This window comes from Macaca nemestrina, chromosome 3 (assembly GCF_043159975.1).
Source record: "Macaca nemestrina isolate mMacNem1 chromosome 3, mMacNem.hap1, whole genome shotgun sequence".
In the NCBI taxonomy this organism is placed as follows: domain Eukaryota; kingdom Metazoa; phylum Chordata; class Mammalia; order Primates; family Cercopithecidae; genus Macaca; species Macaca nemestrina.
In genome coordinates, this window is record NC_092127.1 from 147,538,415 (window position 1) to 147,558,409 (window position 19,995).

At 37.7% G+C, this 19,995-nt stretch overlaps 1 protein-coding gene across 11 annotated transcripts in view; it reads right to left on the reverse strand.

Moving 5' to 3' along the window:
* The window catches only part of LOC105496884 (WD repeat and FYVE domain containing 3), a 307,925-nt gene that overhangs the window by 35,348 nt on the left and 252,582 nt on the right, over window positions 1-19,995 (reverse strand). For all 11 annotated transcript variants that reach the window (XM_011767528.3, XM_071093605.1, XM_011767525.3 and 8 more), the window contains 8 exons: window positions 18,268-18,436; window positions 15,268-15,431; window positions 12,270-12,418; window positions 11,018-11,138; window positions 10,038-10,123; window positions 7,846-7,926; window positions 4,011-4,065; window positions 3,627-3,746 (listed from right to left, as the gene is read on the reverse strand). In XM_011767528.3, coding sequence (XP_011765830.2) covers window positions 3,627-3,746; window positions 4,011-4,065; window positions 7,846-7,926; window positions 10,038-10,123; window positions 11,018-11,138; window positions 12,270-12,418; window positions 15,268-15,431; window positions 18,268-18,436 — 945 coding nt within the window. The remainder of the gene's footprint in view (window positions 1-3,626; window positions 3,747-4,010; window positions 4,066-7,845; window positions 7,927-10,037; window positions 10,124-11,017; window positions 11,139-12,269; window positions 12,419-15,267; window positions 15,432-18,267; window positions 18,437-19,995) is intronic.

Sequence of the window (19,995 nt, forward strand, 5' to 3'; positions counted from 1 at the left end):
GCTACAGTGGACGATGATGATTTATAAACACACTAGTACCTATGGGGTCAAGCTGGCATAACTGGACTCCAAAATAATGTTATGTATATATTGTTTATCCACACTTTACAGACAGGCACATGGGAGTTGGTTAACCGATTCAGTTGGAAGATAAGTGCTTTGGAAATTATGTGTTTCACAGGGGAAGCCACTAAGGATCTAGGTTTAGGGGATGAGGATTAAGAGGGAAAATGCTTCCAAGTCTTGGCAAGGACCCAGCAGGAGACTGTGGACACAATAGCTCCAATTCATCGTTAACCTCATCACTCACATAATTGGAGGATCAGATCTCCCTTCTGTGTCCTCCCTCCCTCCACCCCCACCCTGTCTCCCTCCAATGTTACTTCTGAGCATTTTCTTCTCAGAGGTGATCTGGAACTGATATAAACTAGAACACTCAGTAATTCTTTCACCTCTAAAAGATAACATTACACCAGATCAAGTAACTTTCCAATGAGACGGATTCTTCTAGTTTACCAGAGATTACTTTACAAGTTGATGAGTTGACCTAATTCATATATTTAAAAGGAAACTAAAATTTACTCCCTGAGGATTTTGAAAGTAGAAATTTGAAATACGTGCCTGTGGCATATTTGTGTCCTTTTTATAGGACATCATGAATAACCAGTTTTGCCAAACTTTTATTTATTTATTTATTTATTTTTTTTTGAGAGGGAGTCTGGCTCTGTCGCCCAGGCTGGAGTGCAGTGGCCGGACCTCAGCTCACTGCAAGCTCCGCCTCCCGGGTTTAGGCCATTCTCCTGCCTCAGCCTCCCGAGTAGCGGGGACTACAGGCGCCCGCCACCTCGCCCGGCTAGTTTTTTTTTTTGTATTTTTTAGTAGAGATGGGGTTTCACCGTGTTAGCCAGGATGGTCTTGATCTCCTGACCTCGTGATCCGCCCGTCTCGGCCTCCCAAAGTGCTGGGATTACAGGCTTGAGCCACCGCGCCCGGCCCAAACTTTTATTTTTAAAAATCTTGGGCAGGAGAAACTGATCTACATTTCTGAATGTAAGTCAAGTTAGCGTATTTGTTATCTCAAAGTTTATATGTAAAGTACCTCGTTTATATTTTCTGGTTAATTCAACAAATGTTAAAGTATGTACAAAGTGCCAGGCATCATCCTATTGGCTGAGAGTTGAGAGAGACATAAAATGGTCTGTGTGCTCAAGGACCTTGACCCTATGATTACTGCAGGACTATGCTGTAAAAGAAAGCTCCATGATTCAAATGGTGGGAAAAAAACCCAACATAGGTACCATATTATACAACTATAGGGCAGTGTGGGAATAGAAGGCAAAGGAGAAAAAGAACAGAAGGGTCCACATAACAGGGCTGGTACTTGAGTGTTTCCTGAAGGATGAAGTGGAGTTGGTCAGTTGAGTTAGTTGGTGGAGAGAAGAAATGCACGATGGGCACTGGGCAGGTCAGGCTGTGTGGGAAAAGCCACTAAATTACAGAAGAGGGATCTGGGGTGCCCCACGATAGCTGTTCTGGGAGGACATGAGGAATATATACACAGGAGCTACAATGAAAAGGTTGCTATAGTGAGGATTTTCAACTCTCTCCCAAATTATGACGGTGATTCACTGAATAATTTTATTATTTATTTATTTTTACTTCATTATTTTATTTTATTTTTTTTGAGACAGCTTCTTGCTCTGTTGCCCAGGCCAGAGTACAGAGGCACACTCTCAGCTCACAGCAATCTCCACCTCACCAGCTCAAGTGATCCTCCCCTTTCAGCCTCCTGAGTAGCTGGGACTACAGATACTTGTCACCACGCCTGGCTACTTTTTTGTATTTTTTGTAGAGATGGGGTTTTCCGTGTTGCCCAGGCTGGTCTTGAACTCCTGGACTCAAGCAATCTGCCCTCCCTGGCCTCCCAAAGTTCTGGGGTTACAGGTGTAAGTCACAGCACCTGGTCACTGAATGATTTTAAACAGGGGGATGACTCAATTAGTGTTCCTGAAACTGGCTGCAGTGTAGAAGGCATAGTGAAGGAAGGAGAGACTAGAGCATTAAGCCCAGTTAGGAGGCTGCTGCAACAGTCCAATAGAAGATGCAGAGGGCCTGAAATGAGACACTAGGTACACTGATGGAGACAAAGGTAGAAATGCCTTGGCCACTGAGCAGACATGGACAGTAGGAAAATAATTTCCAGCCTGTAAGACAGCATGGATGATGGTGCCACTTCCTAAGATGGGGAATACACAGTGAGGGTCAGAATTGCATCGGGAGAACGAGGTAGAGAATTGAAGGTTCAGTAATGGGATCTGTCATGTTCATGTAAGATACATATTCAAATATGGGTTGACAAAGTTCTCCACTCCCTTCTCAGAAAACCACATTTCTTTTGGACTTCTGTCTCTTTAAAAATCTACACTTTCTTTCTAACTTTCCTTGATGGACTTAAAGAAAAAATATTTTCACTTATCAATCTTTACTCCTGATCTCTTCTTTTCCTTTTATTATTTATGTATTATGCATTAGGTATGCAAATTAATTATACAAGCAAATATATAGATTCAAACATCAAATACACTAACGTACGTCCATGCATAAAGGGTGGATTTCCTTTCATTCTTTCATTAGACCAAAATTTTCTGAGGATAGAAGCTTTATCCTTTTTAATATATTGATGTATAAAATTTCTGAAAGGATAAGCAGCCATGATTCTAGTGAATAAGAAGGTCTAATGAATTTCTAAATTTTAAAAACAATCTTTTTGGTTGTTTACCTAGGGCTAAGTGTCTTTTGTTTTGCCTGCTACGGTTCATTTCCAAAATAATCAGATGTCTATCAGACAGGAGGTAAAGGAAGAGAGGAATCAAAACATTCATATGCTTCTATCTGCTCTTGATTTTGAGACTTGTCAGGTACATGTTGAATTGTTGGAAATCTTCTCCCAAGGCTTTCTGGAATAGTATAAAAGATTTCTTTTATGTGGCAGTAATGTCTTGTAGAAGGGTTACTTTGTGTTTTCCTAACAAACACTTCAAAGTACACAGATGGATTCTGATATCCACCAATAGATGCAAATTAATCAGCACTTAAAAAAACTGAATAGATATTATGAATTAATGGCCAGTACTCAATAAGTTGGTCAATTATCCAAACTTTGTATATGTCTGTGCTAAATGCTTCTCATCTATTTGAATTAAGTGCCTGTGCCTATTGAGAACATTAAACTACAAACCAAATAAAACATTTAGGCAACTGCAGTTTTTTTTTTTTTTTTCTTGTCAGAGACACAGTCTTGCTTGGTAGGTCACCAAGTCTGGAGTGCAGTGGCGCAATCTTGGCTCACTGGAGCCTCCATCTCCTGGGCTAAAGCAATCCTCCCACCTCAGCCTCCTGAGTAGCTGGGACAACTGGGGTTTGGCACCACACCTGGCTAATTTCTGCAGTTTTAGTGGAGACAGGGTTTTGCCATGTTGCTCTGGCTGGTCTTGAAATCCTGGGCTCAAGTGATTTGCCTGCCTCGGCTTCCCAAAGTACTGGGATTTTAGGGATGAGCCACTGCACCCTGCTTCAATTGTAGCATTTAAAAATTATTTTTGAAAATGTGTTCTACTAAGATTTACCTCTGAGTCGTAATCTGCAAGGATCCAGGGGAAGACAGGATACTGCATGAGATCATTATATGATCTGCCAGCCAAAGTGTTCAAATGCATCAAATATTGGAAGTTGCTGATTTCACCTCTCTGGAAAAAGATGAATATTCATTTTTGAGCAATCAATGATTTCTACTATGTTCAGCTTTTAAAATTTTATATGCAAAATGATGTAAAGGACATATTCTTTTTAACAGATTTCAGAACAATGAAATACTTTTTTTTCTAAAAAGAATGAAAATAAAATATTTTCTCTATGGTATATATTTTATGGATAATTAAAGTGCTTTTAACTGTATGACTTCTACTCTAACTACAAACTTCTAAGGAAGCTCATATATTCATTAAACTTACCTCCCATCTCTGAGTCACAGACTTCTCTCCAACCAAAGTGCTAAGCAACCCAGATCTAAAAGCAATACATAATACAATAAATTAGAAGCAATAAAATTTTAAATCTGAAAAATTATAAAGTTGAAAAATTTAAGTCATCTGGTCCAGGAATTTTTCAAACTGTGGAGGATCTATTAGTGGGTCATAAAATCAGTTTAGTGGGCTGTGATCAGCGTTTTGAAATATGAAGTAACATAGAACTGAATTGAAGAAAACAGAGGACATCAGAAGGCATCACATACCTTAAGGGAAAGTATTTTTTTGTGAATTTTGTTTGAGTATTTATAACTCCATTTATGTGTCTTGGGATGAATGTAATATATATTTTTTACTCTAGGTCATATTCAAAAGAGTTGGAAGAACACTGATCTAGTTCAACTTTTTTTTTTTTTTTGAGATGGAGTCTTGCTCTGTCACCCAGGCTGGATTGCAGTGGCATGGTCTCGGCTCACTGCAGCCTCTGCCTCCTGGGTTCTACTGATTCTCCTGCCTCAGCCTCCTGGGTAGCTGTGATTACATGCACTCACCACCACGCCCAGCTAATTTTTGTATTTTTAGTAGAGGCATGGTTTCACCATGTTGCCCAGGCTGGTCTCGAACTCCTGACCTCAGGTGATCCTCTCACCTCAGCCTCCCAAAGTGCTAGGATTACAGGCGTGAGCCACAGTGCCTGGCCTTCTTTTTCTTTTTAAAACTATTTTATAATTTATTTTTTGTAGAGATGGGGTCTTGGTATGTTGCCCAGGTTGGTCTCAAGATCCTGGCCTCAAATGATCCTCCTAACTCGGTCTCCCAAATTATTGGGACTAGAGGCATAAGCCATACTCTAACCATAGTCTTTCTTATTTTTACTATAATCACTAAGCAAACAGATCCAAGGATACTTAATTAGAATAACTGAAATATTATAATACTTTATACACAGTACGTACATAATACATTAAATAAGTGAATGAAAATATGAATATTGTATAACAGGAAAGTCACTGGTGTCCAGGCCATTTGAAATTTAAGCATTACTTTTTTGGGGACAGCAGACTTCCTTAAAATGTTATAAAATCCTATTTAAGGTTTATCAGCTTTATAATATTGATAATTAATAATTGGTCATGGAACCAGGAGAAAGTATTTATATGTTTTCTTTTCTGAAAGGAAATTAATACATTTGTAAACCTTAGGTCCTAAACACATCCAGCTCGATGGTACTATTTTCCACTTTGAGATAGTCTTTCCATCAGGCAAACTGAATGCACAAGATACTCTCTTTGGAAAAATAGCCATGATCACTCTTCAACATCGTAAGAAAGGGAACAACTGAAATGGACGACTAAAGTTGGAAAAGAATTTCTGTTTCTTGCCTCTGAGCTCTTAAAAGTTCTTTAACAACTGCCAACTCAGCACAGGAAGTAGCAAGAACAAAGAAATAGCAAGTTTAAGATTATCTAGGAAGCAGTAACAATTTGCTTACAAGTAGAAAAAAGGCTCATTATGTTTTTAAGGAAATTTTTCACTTCCTGTATTTATGTTAACAACAACACAAATGATTAGGAGCAGAACATGTTTCTGGGGTTAACAAAAGCATGTATTTAGCATTGTATTTGCTAAGGCTTGGCTATAAAAAAATAACAACAAAACTTAAAGAGAAATACACAACATATATAGAGGCACACAGATTGGAATCAAATTTTATTTACAAATTACATAATCTCTAGAACTTTCAAAAGTCATTTTCTTGCATGCTCTAATAATTAATTTACAGCCCCAAAGCACTGCTTCTTTCCAGTGGATTATAAAAGGCTACCACTTATTGAGTGATGTAAATGGAGCTGGGTCTATGGATTCTTGTAATGGCTATGTCATCTAGAAGGCATCGCTAACATGAAATGCGGCTATAAAGAGCATAAAGGAATCCCTGACAGTTCAGAATACACAAAAACAGAGGTTTAAACGTAAATGTCAAAAAGCAAAATTTAGAGGAAAACTGGGAAATCTGCAACAAATACGACAAGCAAAGGAGTAATAACTTATGGTAGAAAAATCCTACACAAATTAATAAGATCTCAAAGGAAAAATAGGCAAAAGATATGGACAATTTACAAATAATGATTCTAAATGGCTAATAAACATACACAGAGCTCATGCTTACTAATAATCAAAGAAATATACATTTAAAAAATGAGAAAACATTTTATAAAATCAATAAAATAAAAAAATTAATATACAGGCCAGGTGTGGTGGCTCACGCCTGTAATCCCAGCACTTTGGGAGGCCGAGGTGGGTGGATCACAAGGTAGGGAGTTCGAGAGCAGCCTGGCCAATATGGTAAAACCCCATCACTACTAAAAATACAAAAATTAGCCGGGCATGGTGGCGCACACCTGTAGTCCCAGCTACTTGGGAGACTGAGGCAGAAGAATTGCTTGAACCCGGGAGGCGGAGGCTGCAGTGAACTGAGATCATGCCACTACACTTCAGCCTGGGCAACAGAGCAAAACTCTGTCCCAGTAATAATAATAATAATAATAATAATACACAAAGTTAGCAAGTATCTATTGAGACAAACTTATCCACTAATAGTACAATATAAACTTGTATAGTTTTTATGAATATCAAGTTGGTTTTGTGTATCAAGAGCCTTAAAATTCCTACTCTTTGTTTTATTAAGGGGACTCTACCACAATAAAATAATGAAGAATCATAGCCGGGCGTGGTGGCTCATGCCTGTAATCCCAGAACTTTGGTGGGCCAAGATGGGCGGATCCCTTAAGGCCAGGAGTTTGAGACCACCCTGGCCAACATGGCAAAACCCCTTCTCTACTAAAAATACAAAAATTAGCCAGGCATGGTAGCACATACTTGTAATCCCAGCTACTCGGGAGGCTGAGAACTGCTCAGCCTGATGCTGAGAATCGCTTGAGCCCAGGAGGCAGAGGTTGCAGTGAGCCAAGATCACCCCATTGCACGCCAGCCTGGGTAACAGAGGGAAACTCTGTCTCAAAATAAAAAAATAAAAAAATAAAAAAAATAATAACGAAGAATCACATTTCCAGTCTTATGATAAGAAAACCTGATAAACACCAGGCGCGGTGGCTCACATCTGTAATCCCAGCACTTTGGGAGGCCGAAGCGGGCAGATCACCTGAGGTCAGGAGTTTGAGACCAGCCTGACCAACGTGGCAAAACCCCGTCTCTACTAAAAATACAAAAATTAGCCAGGTGTGGTGGCAGGCACCTGTAATCCCAGCTACTTGGGAGGCTGAGGCAGGAGAATCTCATGGACACAGGAGGCGGAGGTTGCAGTGAGCCAAGACGTGCCATTGCACTCCAGCCTGGGTGACAGAGTGAGACTTCATCTCAAAATAATAATAATAACAATAATTTAAAAAAAGCAAAAACCTGACAAAGATGAAATATCCAAAAATTACATGATGTTTTATATATGTGATGAATAGGTAGCAAATTATAGTTATGTTTCTGAATAGTTTTTTAAAGACAAGAGGTAATATTTAAATATAACACTGAATAGAAGAAGCAGGATAAAAACTTGTATTTAGAGTATAAACTCAGTTATGTACACAACAATGTACTCATGCTTTAAAGAACAGAAGGTAATTGATCAAAATGTGAGCAGTGATTTGACATAGTGATTATGCATACCTTTTTCTTTTCTTCCTTTAAAAAAGTTTGCAACCACCAGGGGAAAAACACTCATTTAAAATGTTAAATAATACTGTCCAGATATGAATCATCCCAACTTCACTACTAAACTGTAATATTCAAGGAACAAACCACCTACCCCTGCTCCACACTCGTGTTTGGTCGTTGTCCAGATACGGATTCTGAACTGTCCGTTAGAGACGGCACTACAGCCAAAAACCTGAAAAATTTAAAACAGCATAAAATTGAAAATGAAGTCTCAGTCAGGATCTAATGGGAAGCTTTAGAAAGGATGATTTGTTTAGATGTTCATAGTTGCATCTACCCTCCCATAACCCACTGAATGGCAGGCAAAAGGAATATATAATAATTAGAATACTCTTTGGGTTATAAAAAAAATATGATGACATCCAGAGCCAAATATAAATGCCCATAACAAAATCTATTATTTTGGACTTCTCTGAATAGGAAATAATTTCTTAGCACTAAAAACAATAGCACCTTTAGAAATTAAAAAATCAGATAAGTAAAAGTGAATCTCAATCACTTTACTTAGCTCTTCCCATATGTGAAAGGAGTTTTGGGCTACCAATCAATATCCACACGTGCTTTATTTGAACCACCCTCATTTCCCAGCTGCTCACAGGTAATATTACTGTACTGCAATGAGAAGCAATGTTGGATGGTTTAGTTATTCCTCATGGAAATAATTTGAAATATAAAAATTTTCTATAATAGAGGGATTGCCAGGATCTACATCACCCTTCAAAGAACAAGAGAATGCCTCTCATCTACATGGTTAGTTCAGAATAGCCTTATTATTCACACATTCAAGAGAATGATCTTTAAATACCAGAGATACATGTTGCTTTTCCTTTTTAAAAAAATTTATAGGCTGAGTGCGGTGACTCATGCCTGTAATCTCAGCACTTTGGGAGGCCAAGGTGGGCAGATCATGAGGTCAGGAGATTGAGACCATCCTGGCCAACAGAGTGAATGAAACTCCATCTCTACTAAAACCACAAAAATTAGCTGGGTGTGGTGGTACATGCTTGAAATCCCAGCTACTTGGGAGGATGAGGCAGGAAAACTGCTTAAACCTGGCGGGCGGAGGCTGCAGTGAGGCAAGATCATGCCACTGCACTCCAGCCTGGTGACAGAGCAAAAATTATTTTTTTTGAAACAGTGCCTTGCTCACTCAGGCTAGAGTGCAGTGGTGTGATCATGGCTTACTGCAACCTTGACCTCCTGGGCTTAAGCAATCCTCCCACCTCAACCTCCAATTACAGGCATGCGCCACAATGCCCAGCTAATTATTTTATTTTTTTATAGAGACAGGGTCTCACTATGTTGCCCAGGCTGGTCTTGAAGTCTAGACCCAAGTGATCCTCCCTCGTTGGCCTCCCAAAGTGCTGAGGATATGAACGTGAGCCATTGCATAGCTTGGCCTGTTTTTCGCTTAAAAGGAAATTTTAAATATAGTTTATTAAAGATAAAAATATGCTTAAATTAGACTATCTGCCTTATTTAGCTATACTACTTTTTCAAGGATGAAGGTATCCAATATCCCTTCCATGGCCAGAGAAAAGTCCCACGTAAATTAAATTTCTAAGGGAACTCAGTCCTTGCTTTCAATAGCAAGAAACTGCATTGGCTTCATTTTGGTAAATACAAAGAAACCTTATTTTGAAAGTAAAGGTTTATTTTTGGCCAGGCACGGTGGCTCATGCCTGTAATCCCAGCACTTTGGGAGGCCGAGGCGGGCGGATCACGAGGTCAGGAGATTGAGACCATCCTGGCTAACATGGTGAAACCCCGTCTCTACTAAAAATACAAAAAAATAAGCCGGGCATGGTAGCGGGAGCCTGTAGTCCCAGCTACTCGGGAGGCTGAGGCAGGAGAATGGCGTAAACCTGGGAGGCGGAGTTTTAAGTGAGCCGAGATCAGGCCACTGCACTCTAGCCTGGGTGACAGAACGAGACTCTGTCTCAAGAAAAAAAAAAAAGAAACTGAAGTTTTATTTTTAAAGCTACAGTTTCATCATCCTTTGTATGTAGAGACACAGGACTTAGTGATAAAAGTAGTTTTTGATGATTTCTACTATAAGTTAGCAGGAGGAAAAATGGTATGTCACAATAGAATTGCATTATTTTAAAAGTTAGAAGAACAATTGTTTCAAGAGGCTGGCAACAATAATACAAATTATTTTCTTCAAAGATGTTGGCTCAATGATCTAAATTCTAGATTTTTAAAAACTAGCAAAACTGAGAAAAGATTCCCCCTCCCATCTCTTCCCACAGTAGTAGACAAAGTGTTCCTAACAAACAAGACCTTTGATAGACTTTGTTTCTAATTCCTTTCTGAAAAGCAAGGAGGTAATTCCGTCCATCTCCAGAGAAAACTTCCACAGCAATAGGCTGAAATGATCAGAGAGAAAAACATTAAGAAAAAACAGAAGTTCACAAACAAGATTATATATTAACTTTTCCACTATGAATTTCTACAATGTTCAAGAAGTTAATCTGCTAACACTTTTAAAGTCATGAATTCCCTGAAGATTAAGCTACAAAATAAACAGATATTTCTTATTCTGCTCAATTTATTTCTAAAGTCTTTAATAACAGAAAAAAATAATTATTATACAATTATAATTTTATAAAATTATAGTAAGGATATAATTTTTATATTAGAAGAAAACTAAAATGTTAATTTGGATAGCTACAGGGAAAGATGGATAACAAAGATAATCACTCAAATTTTAGGTTGTGTTTAAACAAGAGAAATGCATTGTACAAAATTATGCATCCACGTGACCTGAGGTGACCTGAGTCTGTCTATAACCAAATCTAAGGATTATTCTAAATGCAGATCCTGGCCGGACACGGTGGCTCATGCCTGTAATCCCAGCACTTTGGGAGGCTGAGGTGGGTGGATCACGATGTCAGGAGATCAAGACCAACCTGGCTAACATGGTGAAACCCCGTCTCTACTAAAAAATACGAAACAATTAGCCGGGCGTGGTGGCGGGCACCTGTAGTCCCAGCTACTCAGGAGGCTGAGACAGGAGAATGGCGTAAACCCGGGAGGTGGAGCTTGCAGTGAGCCTAGATCACGCCACTGCACTCCAGCCTGGGCGACAGAGCAAGACTCCGTCTCAATAAATAAATAAATAAATAAATAAATAAATAAATAAATACATAAATAAATAAGTGCAGATCCTATTGAGGGTTTCCATGGCACATACCAATTTTTAAATAATACATTTTCAGAATAAAGAAACAGGACAAAACAGTACTACTAAATTGACTCACCTGCAGGAGATATCTCCTTTTATGAACTTCCTTGATATCTTCATATGCAAAAATGCTGCATGTTCTCTTGAGTTGACTAGGACCTTGCCTGGCTCCTCTAGGGATAATTGGCTCATGCATACTACAGGCAGCCAAGAGAAAAAGCAAATAAACAAAAACACAGCAAGAGATAAATTTACTGTTCCACAAAGGGTGAGCTAATTTTAAACACATGAACAGGATGGAGGAATAATATATATCAGAATTTTCAGTTAAAAAATACGTTTAAAAGAAAAATTTGTTAGCTACCTGAGATACAAGGAACCCCCTTTGATGAATGCAATTTTAAAAACTCCCCTATTACTGTCAGGACCAAGTTATTCACCAGACATGGTTAGCACAGTGCTTCAGCTCACATACTTTCTGGGGACCAAGAAAATGTCTTAATTTATTTTAAAAATCAGAAAAAAAAATCAACTTTTAGGTAGAAAAAGGTAGAAAAAAATGTTTTCATATGTGATTATATTTATACCATTAGTCACAACATATAAGTTTAAATATTTTTGTATGGAAAAAGGACCCATAAAAGTCTTCATGTGACCCTGACTGTTGCTGAAAGTAATTATTTGAAATATCTCCTAGGAATGAACTATAGAAACAATGTCTGTATTCAAGGGTGCTAGGAAAATGTTAAAGAAGAGAAGCAGCCAGCCTGTTGATCTTCTAAGCCCTAAGCTTCTTATCCTTTTTCTAGCTTGGTCTCTCTCCCGAGTTTTCCACTACTCACTATTAGTTTCATCACAGGACAGCAGAAGAAAAGGAAGATGCCTACAACTCAGCCAGTAAATCTCTGCTAATGCTTTAGTCATGCTGTTTCTAGGGTACTCAGTACCTGATGATGCTCTTTCATTTTTAGGAGTATTGTGCAGTTACCTGCATTTTCTCTACAATTGTATATCTGCTATATTTTTTAAAAGGACGATTTATAAATTCAGAATAAATTTATAAATATATAGATTATAATATAAATAACTCAGAATTCACAGAAATAAATGTTATTTAGCTTTCATCTTAATAAAGAAGCCAAACATTTTCATTATTACCTTAAAATAACTGAATATCATCTTTGTGAGTATGTAATGACGAATACACACAAACTGAGAGAGAACATTACCTAGAACACAATTTTTTGATTAAAAAAGAAAACTATGCAAATATACTTTCTGTCTTCTAAAGACAGTCATACATTGTGTCTCTTCATTCATTTACTTACTTTGGAGGTAAGGTTTCAATATCTCTTATTTCTCTGGTTGCTGTCATGGTAAATCCATCAATCACATAAAAATGCTCTTTACCAAAAAGAAGGAGCCCCTCACTGGTATCTAGGCCCTGGACTCGAGCACAACGGTACATGTGTTGGATCTATAAAGAAGCCCATAAACATTCATTAATACAGGTATTTTGTAAAGATCAATTTTTGTTAGACTATTATGGCATCCCTAGAGCTAAGCATATTAAATCAGAGTTTAAACATATTCCGAAGAATAAGCTTAGATTACAGTCTGATTTGCACCTGACTAGAGTAAAACTAAACAATTCCTTCATACCCATCCACTCATCTGCCAATCCCATCTCTCTCAATATTCTGGGTGTACTTTCTGTAGGCCAGGCACATATGCGCTAGCTTCTAAAAGTGAAGAACATTAGATAAGGCTCCTGCCCTCATGAAGGGAGACAGACACAGCAAGCTTGGCAGGAAAGGGAATTCAGGCATACATGTAAGGAGATTAGAATAGGATTGTGTTCTATGTGAGGCAAGATGACATAGAGTGAAAATTGCAGGGCCTGCTAACTCAGGGTAAATTTCCAGTTCTGCCACTTTGTAGACTGGGTCAAGTTTCTTAATTTCTCTGAGTCTCCATGTCTTCATTTGTAAATTTCTAATTGACTTGTGAGAATTAAGTGAGATAATGTACATAATCAGGTTAGGAATTATTGGTTGCTTTCTCTTCCACACAGTTTATCTTCTTTTTCCATCATATCCCCTGGAAATGGAACTGTAGAATTTGTTTCTATTCATTCCCCACCTGGATTCTGCTCCCTGGAGACTATTGTACTGTTGCAAAAAGCCAAGCTTGGCAGAAGTTGTGTTTTCCTCATAGGAAGGAGCATTGCTAAATCTCTCAAAGTAAGTATTGTTTTCTCTCCAAAGGGCAGTATCTAATTCTTTGTAAAAACTCTTTCTTGCTTAAACTTAGTTCAACATGAGTCAAGACAAAAATCAGCAATTAAATCAGAGTTAAACAAATGTCAGTTTGAATACACTTCCCGCACTATTAAAACTTAAAGCAACTACAGCAAAAACTGTACTCATGAGATTAAAAGTTTTAAAAATGAAAGCATTGTAGTAAGCTTTCTAAAATATCTAAATATAAGTCAATTTTCATTGCTACATCTGATCAATCCTGATATACTTTAAAAGTTTCTCTATTGCAGTATATTTATGCATATATACACATACATACATACATATATTATATATACACACATACACACACACACACACACACACACACAAATGCTTATTTCCTAAGTGTATGGCTGGATTAATTTTCAAATGCTAAAAATTTGGTGTGACCAGCATCCAGACCAAGAAACAGAATGCTTCCCAGTCCGTAGAAGCCTCTCTTGTGCTTCCTTCATATCTGGGGTACTTTTATAGTTACATGATCTTTTCTTAATGTATTGTCATTCAATATTAATTAGGGCACACATTTGAACAGAACTGTTTTGATTATACTCCAATTTCTAGTGACTACTTAGAGCGTAAGACCTCAAAGGTTTTATACCAAGATCTAATGTAACAGACAAAAGAACATCCTTTAAAAAGGTGATATTCATGACACATTCACGTCATTCATTCCCTTGTTTATTCAACCAATCATGCCTTCATTCAAAGGTTTATTGGTTATCTATTATGCAACTGGACCTGTGTAAGCCAATGAGATAGGGATAAGACACAGTTTGCCTATAAGGAGCTCAAAATCTAGGACAAGAGAAAGATATTGGAACAAGTAATTATGACATAATATGGAGTGATATATATAAGGCATCATGAAAGTATAGAGGAAGGGTATCCAACCAAGCCTGAGCTAGCAAAAGAGTCAAAGAAAGCTTCCTATGTTTGACTATTACAAACATCCAGATAAATGGGATAACACACAGGATTTATTAGGATAAAGGTTAAGCAAGTAAAAGGAAGAGGGGCATTTTGGCAGGAAAAAACAATATGAGTGACATGGTTTGCATGTGTGTCCCCTACACAGCTCATGTTGCAATGTGATCCCCATTGTTGGAGGGGCGGCCTTATGGGAGGTGTTTGGGTCATGGAAGTGGGACCCTCACGAATGGCTTGGTGTCGTCCTGGCGGTAATGAGTCCTCACTCTATCAGTTCACACAAGAGCGCCTTTTCTTACCATGTGACAAGCCTGCACCCCTTCATCTTTTGCCACGAGTTAAAGCTTTCTAAGGCCTCATCAGAAGCCAAGCAGATGCTGGTGCCATGCTTGTACAGCTTGTAGAAGTGTTAAGCCAAATAAACATGTTTTCTTTATAAATTATCCAGCCTGAAGTATTCCTTTATAGCAATGCAACATGGACAACACAATGAGTAAAGTGCAGAGTGGAAAAAAAACACAACATGGTGGGTGTAATGAATTCCAAGGTGTACCAGGCTGCAGGGGATCAGGTTATAAGACAGAGTCAGTGGAATGAGACCAGAGAGGTCAGCAGGGTATTGGAGGTTGAGTGAGAAATAGGAAGGTGATATCTTCTGTGAGTGAAGGACAGTAGGGGCTAAATAATCCAAGGCTGGAGGTGACAGTCCAGATTGGCTGAAGCTGCTGGTAGGTTATTACTGGAATTACGGAGATGTAGAAAAAAATACAAGGCCAGATTGCTGAATAGGCTGTCTACATGGACTTGAAATAGAGAATTATGGCAAGATCTGTGGTATAGAGGAAGACAGAGAATTAGGTGCCAGTTGTTAATACTGTATCTGATGAAACCTTATGCTGTTTAATGTTTCAGGGGAGTGAGAAAACCCTTACAGAAGAGAGAAGTAGAGTACTGAACCCAAAAGGCTGCTTAAAGCTGTATTTTATTACAGAGGCTAAAGCATTTACTTTCCACAGCTACCCTATCAACTCATGTTGTCTTAATAATATGTTACTGAAATATTTACAATCCTTACTTTTCAGAAGCACAATACCTTTTCTCCTTCCTCTAATAGACGCAGTAAGGTAGCATTATCTGTTTTCTCCTCCTCTTCTATGGAGCTGCCCTCGGCAATCTGGTCTTGTAGCTGCTCCTGGTTCTCCTCATCTCCTCCATCAGGTGCAGATCGGGAGCGTTTTAGAGGAGGCTTGACCAAACCTACAGTATAATAACCAAGAGGGCCATGTGGCATTGCAAGGACCTTGTGCGGAAGCAGTTTAGTCTCATGTAGTCCCTTCTACAGATATCCAATTTGAGACAATTCTGGAAGGTATAGGGAGGTAGCACATTCAGTGGTTAAGAACATAGTCCTCTGGAGTTAATGACCTTGGAAAATTATTCAACTTTCTGAATCTTAGTTTCTTATCTAAAAAACTGGGACAAGAGCCGGGTATGGGCAATATAGCAAGACTCTGTCTTAAAACAACAACAACAACAAAAAACCACCTGGTACAAGTACAGTATCTTCTTAGAGGATTGTTGGACTACATTAGGTAATTCATGTGAAGTGCTTAGCATTATGCTTAATACATAATAAATTCTCAGTAAGTGTCAGGTGATGATGATAACAGAACGCTATAATAGTAAGAATGGTGTAGCTTAGGTAGGTGTCATTAAGGGGACACCATGAATAAATAATCAAGTATTGTCACAAAAATAAAGACAGCAAACTATAAACATGATTATGACTGGGTGCAGTAGCTCATGCCTATAATCACAGCACTTTGGGAGGCCAAGGTGAGCCGATCACCTGAGGTCAGGAGTTTGAGACCAGCCTGGGCAACAATGCAAAACCCTGTCTCTACTAAAAATAAAAAAATTAGCCGGGTGTGGTGGTGCATGCCTGTAGTCCCAGCTACTCAGGAGGCTGAGGTAGGAGAATCGCTTGAACCTGGGAGGCAGAGGTTGCAGTGAGCTGAGATCATGCCACTGCACTCCAGCCTGGGTGACACACCAAGACTCTGTCTCAAAAAAAGTAAAAAATAAACATGATTACAAGATATCCCACCTATCTGGAGGACTCTTGAAGACTATTTCATGCCTCATTTCACAAGTGGCAGTACGGTTTTTCATACATGAATTAATTTGATCAAAATACCAGGTCAGAAAGAACAGAATTCTTTATAATACAGGGACATATAATTTAATCTGCAGATTAAGGAAACATTTTACTACCTACATTTTGACAACTTTTTAGTAATCAAAGTAGGATAAATTAAAATCAGTTGATAGTAACCAGTGAGGACCCAACGTATGAGAAATCCTTAAAATACATGCTAAATCACATATTTTGATTAAATTAATACTCTTTGTGCCATCCAAAGTAACACTATACCTGCCTGTTACAGTTGCTCTAAGCACTTTGGAAAAGCACAAGTCAGCCTGAGTCTTATCCTTTGAATATTACTTATCAGAGGTTTTGCTTTGCCTTGAGAAGAGCCTTGTTTTCATATTCGAACAAGTGTAATAAGTAAGCAACAGAGATCAAATCCTCCAGAGAACATCCACAAGGGGAGAAAGCTTACAGCTGCATTATTTTTAGCTTAATGAATCAAAACCTCCATTTCTATGTCTTGCATAATACCCTGTATATTTATGCTTTTAGCTCAATTAGAGATTAGGAAAATCAGGCCAGAGAAGTTAAGAGCCAATGACCCAAACACAATCTATCAAACTCTGTGGATTATACCTTGGCTTGTATCCAGCAATAGCTTTGAACCCAATTCAATAACTGTGCTGGTGCAATGTCAACAAAATTAGAAGGCTGTAATCTCTGTTCAACTACCAAAAGTTTCAGTGATTTTATGAAAATGTTGGAACAATTATAAAATGTTTAGTAAGTCATAGTCATCACATGAGAGAACAGGTATAACAACAGGAGAAACTGATCACAATTTAAATAGTGTTTTTTGTTGACACAGTCCTAAACAGATTGCTTTAAAACAATCCGAAACTAATTTTTAATTTATTAACTCATGAAAACTCATTTTTAATTTCTTAGTTTTTAATTCTAAAACTAACTTTTAATTAAAATCTTAATTTACACTTTAGGGATGTATAGAATACGCAAAGAGTTTTGAATTTGTGTTGAATCAGAGGCTTAAGATTAAAACAACCAATTGATTTACTTACTCGAACTGAATCCTCATTCTGTGCTAGTCATGTGTCAAAATTTATAAAGTAAGAAAAAACAATCTGTCTTTGAGAAAAACTCATAAATTAGAAAATGGAAACATACAGCAGTGAAAAATCACTGAAACTGCTATAACAGACATGCACAAAGTACTATCAGTGAACAGAGGAGTTGGAGAGGACTTTAGAGAAGGATGATTTTATACATGACCAGTGAGTTTAAGACTGAGTAGGATGTGTTAAGGTAAGGATAATGGAGAAGCTGTAGAAAAGAAGAAACCATTTCAGGCTGAGGGCACCAATGTAAAAGTACAGAATCTGAAAGTCTATGGACATTGTAGTCCAATTCATCATCTATTCAGCTCCTAAAGTTTAGATCTGGGATAATCTCTCTCAACTCATAGGAAGAAAAACCATTATTCCTTACTATTGGCTAATATGCACTAATTACAGGTTTAATAGTTATTTTAATTTTATAAATATTTAGTTATTAAGCCCTTAACTTAAAATATCAAGTGCTGAGGCACATGTTCTCAAGACCTTCTGAGGCTGTGTCATGAAAAAATGCATATGCATATTAAGAAAAAAACTAAATATCAAGTGCCATTGAGGATTCTGAGAAATACAATTAAAAAACCATTAAGCCAATGGGCACGTGACATTCATTTGTAGGCAATAAACAAAAGCAAGTGTCTTTAGTTCTGACAAAGAAATCAATCGTTAAGAAGGGTGAGATGGTAAAATACGTATAGATATTTTAAAAGTTGGGCCTACTATTTACAGTTGCTCAAATTTTTGTATGAATTCAAATACAAGAATGTTCCAAAATCACTTTTAATCAAAATCAAAAAGGCAGGCTGACCTCTGACTTTAGCAATAGTGTCTTCCCCATGCTCTGGTTCTTGCTGAGCAGCTTCGCCTTCTGAACTCTCCACAATGGTGTCTTGGACAATGGCGGGATTGCCAGAGGCCAGTCGCATGTAGTACTCTTTACTGTCATAACTTACGGCTCTTCTGTATCGAGCAGGTTTCTAAGAAGTGACAAAAGAAAATGACTGAAGATAACTATCATCAAGAATTAAAACATAATATTCTTGAGGAAAGGTATGGTGTCAAGGTGTGTTACCTTTTTAAAGGGGCTTTTCATAGACTGTATGTATATACAGTAAATCCACATTTTTGGGTTAGGTTTCTCTGTTTTAAAATTCCATTGAGTTTTTTAAAGACATACATAAAACAACAATATTAGCAGTTTTGTTCTTCCTGAAATAATCTCTAGCCAGAAAACGTTTCTGTGTTAGTGCAGTGTGTCTTCTTTGGTGTATGAGAAAACCTCCCCATCCAGTAAAGAGAATGCTCACTGTTGAAGAGCATCGAGCTGCAAAGAGCCTGTCTAGTCTGTGAGGAGCCTGGAACTTTGCTTCCACCCGAAGTGAAGTAATTAGGTCAGGCCTAAAGATCCACACACTCAGAATAATCAGTGTGAGTGTGTAGTTCAAATACTTGGAGGTACAGACTCAATTGCCCTATTCTTTCCTATATTCCCAGGTTTCACTGAGAACGGCCAAAACCTTCTTCAGATCCTTCTGAGAGTCCTGACCCAAAAAGGAATCAAGAAGTTTTATGCCAGTTGACACTCTGGTTAGCTTGCCACTGCAAGCTGCTCTCTCCAATTTGCTCATTCTCATTGTCTGTTATGTAAAGTAATATGACCCATAACTAACTCAACTAAATGAGTATATTAAGAACATACAGCAGTCCATTTTGAAGAAGAAATTAATTACCTAGAAGCATAAGGATTTGATGTCTTAGAACATGATACATGAACATTTCTTTTCCTGATTAGCCTTTATTCTCAAAACAGGTTCTCCAACTGACTTAAATTGTTTTCCCCTTAAAATCATAGAAGATGAGAAACTAAGATCTCAAATATCCTACAAAATATCAGACAGAGGGAAAAGTTGGCATGTATATAGGATCCTCGGATCGGAATTAGACCCACACCATGGATTAATAATTTTAAAAATATGAAATCTGAAACATGCTTTGAAACCTTCCCCTTCTAAATATGACTTTACTTTCCTATAAACAAGAATATGTAATTTTAAAAATTCTACTATCGGTCTACTCTTGAAACTCAAATAGTCAATATGCATCATTTACAACAATGCCCTTTTCAAGCAACATTTTTTTTAAGTGATTTCCAACTAAAGTGGAAAACAAGTGTCCTTTGGGTGAGACATGTAGAATGAGATACTGAACCAAATTTTAGATAAAAAAATAACTAAGTGAAGCCACATTAGCCTTTTTTAACTTCAGGCACAGAGCAAGGAAACAGAGTTGCCAGTGAACTGAGGAATGATATACAGCAAATGGAGAATGAAAATATTACTTGACACAGGAAAGTATTAAAATGATGTAAAATAATATTACAATTTGGAGGATCTGATGGGTAAACAAACAAGAACACTGTACTATTTTTGAAAATGAAAGGAAGGTAGTAGATTTTGTACCATAAAAATTCTTTTGTATGAGGTATCTTCAACTCAAAATTGCTAATATTTAAAAAGATAAAAGCATTGTTAGTGAT